At 33.9% G+C, this 12,549-nt stretch overlaps 1 protein-coding gene across 1 annotated transcript in view; it reads left to right on the top strand.

Moving 5' to 3' along the window:
* Positions 1-11,523, top strand: part of IGF1 (insulin like growth factor 1) — a 48,373-nt gene extending 36,850 nt beyond the window's left edge. Inside the window, exons 3-4 of the mRNA XM_010171536.1 lie at positions 3,954-4,135; positions 11,103-11,523. Of these exons, the coding sequence (XP_010169838.1) occupies positions 3,954-4,135; positions 11,103-11,162 (242 nt within the window). The 3' untranslated portion in view covers positions 11,163-11,523. The remainder of the gene's footprint in view (positions 1-3,953; positions 4,136-11,102) is intronic.
* The last annotated feature ends 1,026 nt before the right edge of the window (positions 11,524-12,549 follow it).

Here is a 12,549-nt window from a genome sequence, read left to right as displayed (position 1 = left end):
TTTCATACATATTTTAAGCATAATTAATTGCTTAGGTCTTCCAAAAACCTTGGGAAAACTTCTTTTTTAAAGAAAAAAAAATAAAACCATTTGACTTCACAAAACTAACGTTATCTGCTTATGAAGGATGAGCATTTAGTATGCTATGGAATATGTGAATATTTAAGGCTATAAATAAATGTCAAATTTCATTGCTGACCACATCATTGATGTGTTAGTGATCCCATTCCAAACCTGTTGATACACCATACAGGTTTTTTAAAGAGCTGTAAGATATTTTTTCTGCTCATGGCAGTGGGGTTGGAACTAGATGATCCTTAAGGTCCTTTCCAATCTATAGCATTCTATGATTCCATGCTATGATTCTATATTATATTCTCATTTATAAAGCTATTATTCTGTCAGAAAGAAAAACAGCCCATAAATGTCTTTGGTTTGGCTACAGTAGAAACAATATTGAATTACACTGAGATTTTCACCTGAAAATTTCCAGGATTCAGGATTTTTATTAACTATTTATCCATATGATAGTGCAGGAGAAATGTTGCTACTGATTACTAAATAAGGCAGGCAATGCTTCATGGATTATTCAAAGTATTTTATCAACTTTATAAATGGTTAAATTCAGACAATGAAGGGTAAAATAACTTCCATGTAATTGCACAAGATAGCAGCCAGATGAGAATGAAACTCAGAACTGACAACTTCCAACTAACAAAAAAATTGTATACGTTCCTGCTTGATGTATTGAGAAGATATCATACAGAAATAAATGAGTGACGTTTTTAAAAGTTGGAGTACATGGCTCTATTTTCTCTACTTTATAAAAAAAAATCAAAAGCATTCCCGTTGATATGACTATATTTACCAAAAAGTCAGAAATTTCGTACAAGATACGATACTGATAAACTGGTAGAATGCTATATAATCCATTGCATGTCACTGTTCTAATTTTATGTACTGAGTAAAAAATAAGGAAAGAGAGGATCAGATTATTTAATTGGGCTAAATTTAAAATGGCAAAATACAAGCAATGTTGTATAAGTACAGGCTCAACACAGACGAATTAGAAAGAACTATTGATCATTAAAGGAGATGAGAGATTTTCCAAAAATATCACCTCTACCAACCAGTTAATCTTTCACTTTAATCATGACAAAGCTAAATGTTAGCCATATTAAACAACAAAATTATAAGACTTTGCAGACATTACATTTTATTTGACTGCTTCCTTTATAGCTCCTTCAAATACTAATGGATCCCATTAAAAATGCTGCTATGAGTCAGTAGACATTTATGGTCTTGCTACTCATGGAAGGAAGATTTCTTCTATCAAGTCCTGTTAACTCATGCGAGTTCCTGGCCAACACATTTAATCTTATTGATTTGAAATTTTGTCATGTATAGGTAATAATATCTACCTAGCATGAATGAATAGTTAACATTTGTAAGATTCTTAGATGTGCAAAATATTACTAATCCTGAAATCTTCTCTTTGATTGATAGAAATTTTTTAATACGTAACTTCTTTTCTAGGTAGAAGGGTCATGATAAACCAGATGAAATTAACCAATAAACTGTCCATCCTTATGTTTACTATTAGCAGTAGCCAGGGAATCAAGCAAACCTCTATGCCTGTTAGCTGCTATGAAACACCTTTTAAAGGAAAAATCTTGAACAGAAGCTTTTAGAGTGTGTTTGCTTACGAAAAATTGGCAGAGTGAGAAAAGAAAGGTAAGCTTAACATAATCAACTATTTGTACCTACAAATCAGCTGGCTATATTAGGAAGAGTTACACCTGTATATCCAGGAACAGAATTTGCCCTCCCATGTTTTAAATGGGAGCAAGACAAAATGTGGAACAACTCTGGGTATCTCGTACAGTAATGACACTCCACTTTTTATCGTGACTGCTAAATTTTAAAAGTATTAGGCTAAGACAACCTCAGTAATAGACTTCAGCAAAATCTCCAGGGAAAAGCTTGTACTTTATATTGTAACTCAGTGAGTGAAAATAGTCTGGGGGGAAAAAAACAAAACAAAACAAACAAACAAACAAAAACGAAAACAAAACCAACCAACCAAAAATCTGTGTCTTAATAATTATAACACTTTTCAGTGATACACAAAAAACAACACACACACACAGACAAATAAAAATATTACTGTATTCTACTTCTGGCTAGCTGTTATGTTCAGTCTTATGAAACAAATAATTTAGCAGGCAATGTACAGTATAGAGGCCCTCAGGGGATCACAATATACTAAGTAAGCATGTTTTTCTTTTTGTTTAATTTATAGTCCCTGGAAAAAAGAGACATTTAAAAATCTATTGTCTGTGTTTAAAAAGCTCAGAGGGATAGTTAGTTCTTGACTGACTATTGCTGGCTAAAATGTAGGACATAATTTACCACTAGAGGTCTTTTCATTTACAGATATACTAAGGCCTCAAGCATTCCTCATCTGTGGACATATGTTTTAATAACATAGAATTGCAAAATGAAATATCGTCTTCAAATTGACAACTGTAGGACAAGTATATGGATGTTAACCTAGAATTTGCTGCATAAGCATTGGAGGAAATAATTTACCAAAGAGAAACTGAATTTTCATCTTTTTAATACCTTTACCCTTTATCTAGCTTGAGTAATTTCTTAACGTAAACTCCTGCCAAAATCTGTGAATAAAAGATTTTTGGTCTCAGTGATAAAACTGAAGGGGAAAAACGAAGCAAGAAAAATAATTGGTAGAGCTGACTCAATTGACTGACTTCATTTTTTGGCTCCTAATGCAATTTTCTTTCTTTTTTTCCATATTTTTGTGTTCTTAACCAATGTGGATCATTCTGTAAATGGAAACATTTAATGCTGAAAATGTCAAAACAAAACATTTAATCTTTTCAAAATTTTACTGTCTGAAACCAAATTCTACCAGAATTTTAAAATAGATGTAGTAAGTAAACAAGTACTCATTTTTGTGAGTTTACTGTTCCTTCATTTCTAGTTAGTTGTAACAAGGTAACTGCATATCGAGCTGGGTTGCATACAAACAAGCCCAGGAAATAATGGGTCTGTAATCCTTGCATAGTATAGCAGAAAAATCAGGTTACTAAAGAATTCATAAAACACTGAAAATCAAATAAGAGTGTAAGAGTTCTATGAAAGAAAATGTCAGCCTTTACTGGAGCTGAGTGAAAAATGCAAAATATTTGCCAATCAAGTAGTTTCACCTGATGCCCAGTGCAAACACAAAACACAGGAAAGGCCATGTTATGTCAGTCCTATTTCCTATCTTGTGCAAAGCTATAGAATAGAAAATTTTCTGCTTTCATCTGTTCCATCAACCATCTTCCTGTTTTTGCTGCATTTCATTGGTTATTTTGTCACCTTATTTCCTGCTTCCCACTGGTGTTTGAGCTTGCAGATCTTAACAGCCTGTGCGATAGTATGTAGTATTTATTTCCCCTTTGGAACACGCTCTGACTTCACCTAGTGGCTCAGTGTAGCCTTTTTCATTACAAAATACTTGCCTACAACACAGGTATGATCTATGGTCTTTAAACACCAGCTGCTTCAGTCAGCTCAACAATCAGTTTTCATCCAAAAGCTAAAGGGCAAATTTCCTTTGCAAGGTTTCTAAATGCCAGAATTCAACTTCCTCCCTCTCCATTTTCAATGCCAAGACAGTTCAAGAAAATCTTTTAATAATACTTTTCTGAGAAGATTTAATTTTGCTCAAATGCTTTAATAGCAACCACCCATAGACAGAGATCGTAGCTGGTCATTTCCAGGAATATCTTTTGAAGCTGTGTCTGAGAACAGGGTCTTAGAATAGGAAGCCTCTACAACTGTCATTGGTGATTCAGTTAAAATAATGCAACTTAATATGACTGCTGCTGAGACCTTTGCATTTTCTTTCTAACATAAAAACTTTCCATTTGTGTTTTGAATAGGTAAGCCTACAGGGTATGGATCCAGCAGTAGACGCTTACACCACAAGGGAATAGTGGATGAATGCTGCTTCCAGAGTTGTGACCTGAGGAGGCTGGAGATGTATTGTGCTCCAATAAAGCCACCTAAATCTGCACGCTCTGTACGTGCTCAGCGCCACACTGATATGCCAAAAGCACAAAAGGTAGGCCAGGCCAAAAAAAAACCAAAACAAAAAACCCTACCTATTTTAGGGAAGGAAAGTTCTCTCAAGGCTGGTAACATAACAAACAACTGATATCCTCTGCCTAATAGGGACAATGAGATTTAGTGGGATTTTGGAAAATAGTGTCCATGGTAGAAAATAATTGGGAATTAATTAATTAATTAATAGTTCTTTTAGAACACTGAATAAAACATGGCATTGTTAAGCTAGTAGCTGCAAGGTGTTGTGCTGCTACTGAGTAGTAAATGACAAGTACTCACATCATCCAATCAAAAATAGCACCTAAGACTTCTTTAAAATGAGAAACCAAACACTGAATGTTTAACAACTCATCTATCTAGAACCTCCTCACTCGTCCTTCCTTGTCAGAAAGAGGTTAAGTGAGTGACCAAGAGGGAAGATACAGCTCTTGTGCTATTCATTTGACATGCAATTTTTTTTTCTTTCCTCATTATTATGACTTTGTTTTTAAAATTTTTCAGAACTAAATTAACTGGGTAGTCACTGCAATCATTACATTCTTCATTTTAACTATTTAAAGTTTAATATATATATTCTCCAAGCAGTTCAAATATTCATTAGTATTATTTGTGTAGTTGTGGTGTTCAGAGTATCCAGATTTTTGTTCCTGTCATGCTAGATATACTGTACACACATGTAGTTAAATCTTATCTCTCCTCAATAGAGCCTGTAGTTCAGAAAACTCATCTTAGACTAGGCTACTATTAAGCTTATGTCCAGCTCTCTCTGCTGTTTGAGTTTTGAACATCTGTTTTACCTGTTATCTATCATCTGTTTTAAGCCTCTAGTGATATATTTTATTGCTGTTGACCCTGTCTGTCAGAGCTGTGCCCCACTCCTGCAGTTATCTGAAAATTTTTTCTTATAAGAAATTAAACTGCATGAAATCCTAAGATTTCAAGGGAAGTCAGGAAACCAGCACTATATACTAATTTCATTAATATCATCTTTATGAAAAGAACAGTTATAATCATTCCAGCATCCATCTCTTTTCCATAAGTCAATCCATAGAATGGAATCCTTTCACCTCTTCCTCAGGAGTTTTCAACCTTTTAAAGTAATGGCTGTATGATTCTTCCCGGGAAGCATCATCTTAGCCATGAATACCTCAAAAGGCACGCATGACAACAAGTCTTTTCCCGGCAGAGCTCAACTATAGACAAGAAAACCCTGTGGTTTATTCCTGTCTGGGCACACATATATTTAAGACTTGCAGGAAAAGAAGAAAACAGACTTGGCCAGTAATCTGTTTGCTCCTTCCCATATTTGTTGCTAAGATGATGCGTAAAATATTCTGTAACTTCTAGTAAAAGAAGACAAGATACCTACCAGCTCTCTGGTGGATCTCCACACCATTGTCCTTGGAGGGACAAGGAATGATGTCATACTGTAGGCAGCTGTTCTCTTCCCAGTTCAAAAGATAGGCAGAAAAACACTTTTCCTACAAACAGGAAGGAACAGAAGAAAGACCTTTCATCTTTCAGCAGCAGCAGGAGAGGTAATGTTCAAGAGGGGATACTGGAAGAAGAAAAATATTAGAGAGAGTATGCAGCAACTGGGATAAGCTGACCAAAAATATAGACATATAAATTGAAATTACATAAAATATGGAATAATTACAGGTAATACAATTGGTTATCTCTAATAGGCTTCCTAAGGAAAGCTAGGTGATTAAATTTGATTTTTAGTTTAGTGTTCAGATTGAAGAAATTAAAAAAAATAATTCAGGACAACTATTCTGGACTATTTAGGTAAGGGAATAGAATAATTTTAGATCCCACTGCAAAACTAAGACCAAGTTATAAAAATCGGCTTTCTTTTTTCAGTTTATTTAATTTACTTTTATGTATACACCTTTCTATTATATATATATATATATATGCATAATTAACATTAATTAGTTCTCTATATCTCTTTACTACATTGAATTTTAAAAAAATATGATTTGAAAAGGGAAAATCAAAAGTTTCATACTGGAACTGCTGGAATTGAATATTTTGATATTTCTAAAGCAGAACAGTTTAAGTCAAAATAAAGCTTTTTAATTTCTTGCAGCTCTGTCTTTTTTGTGGTGAAACTGATCTTCATTAAGCTATTTTCAGTCTCCTCAAAACTTCAAATTTCAATAAATTGAATATTGCTCAAAATCCCCTTATTTTGCTTCTGATCAACTTAATTAAGCTACTGAAATTTTGTATTTCACCTGGTTAAATTAATTATAATACTATTTAAAAAAAAGACCCCAGTAAAACAAAGTTAAAATATTGTAAAAATTAAATTTGATTAAAATACTTGTACATCTAAATAAATAAGTAATTTTTTTGCAAGATCACAATCCAGCAAGTAGTCCTATTAGTCTTGCAGCAATTTTCTTTTGTAATAAATTTAATTTGAAAATTAATGAGAAATAATAATAATTTTTTAAAGATTAAGGAAAAACTAAATATTGGATCAAACAACCCAACCAACGTGCAGGATTTGTTGTTCACTCATTTACTCATCACTTATCAATTATGTTTATCCAAAGCCTGTTTTCTTTACTTGCTTGCTATTTGAACACATTGTTGAAAGCTTTCAGTAGAATTCTAACTGTTTAAAAATGAGAGATACTTAGGTATTCATCTTGACAGAACTGATAAAAAATAGGAAGTGATCAACTGCATAAAACAAATCCGTTATCAAATTCTACCTCAATTGCAGTTAGTTTTGTGTATAAGCAGAGATTATTAAAGAGGGCACAATTTAACCATATGTTAGCATTTCTAAACATAAGAAAGAAGTCCCTGAATTTTTAACAAAGAGGTGTCACACCAAAGCACATTAGAAATCAAGATATATATTTAACCTAAAACTATAAGAATAATTGTCATCACTTTCAGATTAAAATTTCATTTAATGAGTGTGGTCGGTTGAGCAAATACATCACCTAGTAAGGTAGGAGTAAGGAAAAAGGAGAAACTTTCAGTATTAGTGTTGGGAAGCAAAGTAATGGTTTTACCTATTTTTACACTACATTTATGTATAGAATTTTACACTGAAACAGGAGCAAGAAGGGGAATTAAAGTTCTGTTTTCAATGTATGTTTCCATCCAGCTTTTCTTTCATTCATTTCTTTCTCTTCTGAGAAATACTAATAAAAGTTTAGTCTATTTACCCTTACATGAATTAAGTTTTAACAGCAGTTTGGAAAACTAGTGAATGGAATTTTGAAAAGCAATTGTTTTCCGGCCAAGCAGAGGAAACGGAACTATTTCCACAAGAACTGTATACGTGAGGGAAGACTACCTTTTGGAATGAAGCAGTGTCACACAACCAGTGGCACAAAGTTCTTATAAATTTAAGGCTACAAGGTTCCTTGAAAATTATCACATGAATGTGAACACTGGTAAGGTTGATTTTAAAATCTAGTAGAGAAGAAGGAAAACAAAAAAAATATAGTGCCATGCCATGCCCTTGCACCCTGAGTAAAAGGACCAAAGAGGTGTACATCTTGATATAATTTTATTCTTAGATTTTAGTCCTTATTCTTCTTTAGTCCTCACATGTGGAAAATACACAGAAATATACATACCATCGAAGTATCAACAGGAAGCAGATTGTCTCAGAAAACCTTTTCAGATATTATCTAATCTTCAGAGTTTAAATAAATACTAAGTAGGACTGAGAGAGAAAGGGAAAAGATGTTAATATTTTTGGTTTAGCCATTAAGAAAACACTAAAAAGTATTGCAGTATTTCTCATTAATCTTTCTAAAATTGGCAGATTCTTTTGTAATTGGTTCAGTATCAACTCACAGATACATTTACACGCCAAAATACGCACAATGGCACTAATCCTAATTTCTATTACAGCCAAGCCACATTACTGAGCCAATGAGGGAATTTTTAGGTGTAACAGATAGAAGAATTTGTCCACTTCAGAAAGTTATTTTCTTCCATTGCTTACTTTCCAGCCTTGTTATTATGTTACTGATCACACTGCCCACAGAACTAAAAAGCTTTCAAAGAGACCTCAGAGAGTTCATAGCTAAGAGATCATGCCTGTTTCTACAAACAGAATTTCTGTTTACTACCAATAAAGCAAGAGATCTTTTAATGCCAATATGAGGTTTGAATGTCCATCCTAATAGGATAAGAATGCTGCTGCATGCTTTCCAATACTCCTTCATCTTAATTAAATGACCTTTACTATCACTGTAGTTGTTATCCTTATGTTAATGCTGCCCCGTCTCCAAAACTCCATGCTTAAGGTGATAGGTTAGAAGTCTGCACTTTTCTGTTCATGAACTGACTTATGCAAAGTTGACATTTTGCATCTGTCATCTTTAAAATGCTTATTGTGTTTGTCTAGGCTTGAATATCAGCTCAGAGGATCTGATAATGAAACAAGCATCACAGATAACAATTTTATTTCTAATTACTTTTTTTTTTTTTTTCAAAGACTTGAGAAATAAGACAAACTTTTTTATACCAGTGCAAACACAGGTCTGAGAACCTGATTCAGGCATTCACAGTTTTTTTTCAATGTTCTCAACATTGCATACTTAAAAAAATGTGTTATGTTGGTCAAAGCATTTTCTGGCATGCATGTTACAGATGCCACCATCAGCACCACTTCTTTGGAGTTATTCATCAAAATGCTGATTCTAGGGGACAAATTGTTCTAAAAGTAACCTGCTATCTTCCCTCAATTTAAAAGCCAGCCTGTGTATTATGACAACTCTTTTTCCATCTACATGTCAGTATTGAAAGCTGTAACTGAAACCTTGCTGCACCTTAGTAATTGCTTTATTTAGATGATAAAGCCATTTTAAAGTCAGACAACAACAGTAGTGGAAAGAATTTGTATTTTCCTTTGGGAAACATATAGTTAATTTTCAATCTAAGTATACTTTGAAAGCCAGTGCAATGCAAAATGGCTGTTGTTTCATACTAAGGCTCTCATGGTCCATTTTATAGGTCATGCGTGTGCAGCCTTTAAGTATGTATGACTTTCTGTAAATAAAATATAGCATGTAACTTTTCCTATATGCTGGTAGACTCTTTTCAAAGAGGAGAACCTAGGGGCAGCAGATGAGGATATTTTGTTTTGTTGCCATGAGGAAAAAAACAGTGCAGATGAGTCAAGGAATTCCTGTTTTCTTAGTTCATTTTTACCACTGTAAGCATTTGCAGCATAAGGCAGGATCCTTAACAGTGGCATACTTCTGTGAAGCGCTGCAATGAATGGGTACTTCAGGGTGAAAACTAAGGTACAACTTAGGGTAAACTAAAGACAGAGAAGGTAGTTTTGGAAAAGCTGGAAGAGAAATGGGCAATGAAAAAGCAAAAATTATTTTAATTTATGGATAAGCAGGATTGTCTTGATATGTTTATTTCTGTATTCAATCCATGCTAAGGAAGCTATTTTATATTGGTTTTAGCAAAATTTGATGAAGACAAGCCAGTATCCTAATGAACTGATCACAGGAATAGTGACTAGATGATTAATCTCTTCTTCCTCATTTAGTATTGCGTCTCCGACTAAGAACGCCTAGAATGGCAGATTCCTAACAAAGACGTTTCTTCGTTATGAATACTTTGCTATTAACAAATTTGGCTTGTCAGTGGTGATAAATCTTAGTTTGGCTCAATGTTCTTACTTGTTGGTGGTATAATTAATTTAACAATTACTAGTACTGCTTGGGTTTTTTTATATTCTGAAAATAATTATTCAACTCATATCCATCAGAACTCAATTCAAAATCAGTGAAAGTGAATAAGCTCTATGTGAGCTCAAATTTTGTGATCCTTTGCCAGTTTCTGATTTATTTTATGTTTAATAGATACTGGAGGCAAATTGAAAAGTTATATATAGAATAGTATATTATATAGGCAATTATTAAATACTACTGTAATGCACCAAATTAGCTTCCATTTTCTTTCTGTCCATCAGAAAAGCAGGCAAAAATTTAATTACTTTTTAAATTTTAGAGAATACATTTCCTTTTTTTTTTTTTAGGGCTTAAATAGCAGTGAATGCAGCAGTAGAGCAACATACACATGCCTCATCTTTCTCAGGAATATTTTTTAATTTTGGCTTTTCGTAAGACAACAACCATTATTTCAGTTACCTAAGAATTTTACTTCTGATTAGCATTATAAATATGGAGAGTCACTTAACAATTCTGCCTCTAGTATGGTACAGAATGTGCAAACATTTGGGTCCAGCTAATATTTACCAGCATGGCAAATAAGGAACTCAAACTGATACATGCCACACCCCGCTGCTGCTGGAAACTGGAGGGTGCATGGAATGACAGTGAACTGAGGACATTATTCATTCCAAAGCCCTCTTGATTTGCCTGGCACATGACCCTGTCTCTTTTTGAAAATACAAATTATTTGGTTGCAGCTCCTGCAGTGAATCCACATTTTTTATCCTCCTAAAGGCCTTATCCAACAAAAAGCTTGCACATCTAACATGCCATTTATGCAATATGTAGGTAACAGAGTCCCACTTAGCAATTTTGAAAACCTCTGGCCACCAGCTACCAAAGCCCAGGAGGCTCCATAAATCCTGCAGTTACAGCTCTAAAGTTCCCTGACCCCTATACATCCTGCTTCTGCAAACGTCCTTGTTCTCAAAGAAAGAAAATCTTTGGTACCTACTGTGTGTCTGAGCCCATCCAGGTTCCAGCATGCAGATGTTTCCTCTGCCAATATCAACAGTGACAGCAAAATGTTTATGCCTAGGAGAACAGGGAATTAGTGAACAGTTTTGTATAGCTTAGTTCTCTGTGAATTGGCAGAAGGACTTCAACATTTCCAGCATTCATGATAACTGTTTTCCCACTAATATGAGCTTTGTGGTTATACAGCATATCAAAACCTATCTGGAATCATTATTTTTTTCTACAAATAATTATTTTTTTCTACACCTTCAGGAAGTGCATTTGAAGAACACAAGTAGAGGGAACACGGGAAACAGAAACTACAGAATGTAAGAACATGCCATCCACAAGAATGAAGAATGAATGTGCCATCTGCAGGATACTTTGCTGTAAATAAATTATTTGTTAAAACATTGGAAGACTTAAAAAACCCTATGGTTTAATAAGCTTGATGCAATCTCAACCAATGGGCATTCTCCCAGTGAACAATGCAACTAAACATTCCAATATTAAGTCTTTAGAAAACAGAACATTTTAACCAGCCCAGAGCTAAAAAATTCTGTGGTTGCTATATTACTCTTTGCTAACCTGTTTCAAATGTCCTGCACAAAATCTCTTAAAGTCCTATGCCCCTCAAAAGCCTACAAATTTATGGGCCTTTGATGGATCCAATTGCACTAAATTAACCTATGAACACCGGCTGCTGGAGTCACTCATCAGCCTTGTCTAAGTGGTGGGTTTTTTTATTTGCACTTCTATACAAGCAACAGGCTGTTTGTTTTACAGTGTCTGATAACATTGTTTGTCTGCCCCTTCATATTTGCACAGTTTGACATTCCTAATAACAGCAGCAGTAAGGTAACATATACAGTTTTAAACATCCATTAATTCCATCTGTGGTATTTTGACAGAATATGGGTTATAGATGCATTTGTTTTAAGACAGTTTCATTTTTTCCTTCTCTTGCAAAGACGCGGTTTATTGCAATTTGTGAGACAAAAGATTTTTAAGAGCAGTTTAAGCATATGTAGGCTCTCAAACCATTAATGATTCTTCCAAGGTAATTATTTTGCAACAATATAGGTAACTTCTTTCTTCCTCCATGTAATGCAGTATGTAAAATTTAGCATATCAATAATACACATATATCAAACAGTATGTAAAAATTGCTGTTTTATAGTACAACGGTGCTATTTTATAGTTTGTTACATGAAAGGGTCTGGCCAAAATAGTAATAGGTAAAAGCAAATATGAAATGATCAAGCCAAAGATTAAATAACAAAAGAGGTTCAAAAATACTCAGTTTAAATTAACAAAAATGGCTTCAGATTCTGACATGGAAATAATTTTCCCACATTCAAAAGAAAATTCAGATACTTGTTTCCTTTTAAATGTTTGAATGGGTTGGGTTTTTTTCACTTACAGTAAAGGGGAACAAAAATTCATAGATGCCTAGGCTCAGAGAAGAAAACCTGAAAAACAGCCCTCAAATGACTTCAAAGGGTAACCCATCAGGGCCTAAATCTTTCTGAAATATCAACATTATATTCAAACATAACAGAGGGATAGTCAAGTGCTCTGCCATTTTAATTCTTCCCACAATCACTAAATTGACTGTTAATTAGGCTGCTGCATCTCGTGTAAATCAGAAAAGCTATTCTAATCAAGAAATTACAGTGTAGAAAGTGTCCTCAAGAAGTGATGAACCAGAATGTCCTTC

Source organism: Antrostomus carolinensis, unplaced genomic scaffold, assembly GCF_000700745.2.
Source record: "Antrostomus carolinensis isolate BGI_N321 unplaced genomic scaffold, ASM70074v2 scaffold837, whole genome shotgun sequence".
Taxonomy (NCBI): Eukaryota; Metazoa; Chordata; class Aves; order Caprimulgiformes; family Caprimulgidae; genus Antrostomus; species Antrostomus carolinensis.
This window is presented reverse-complemented; position numbering and strand designations above follow the sequence as displayed.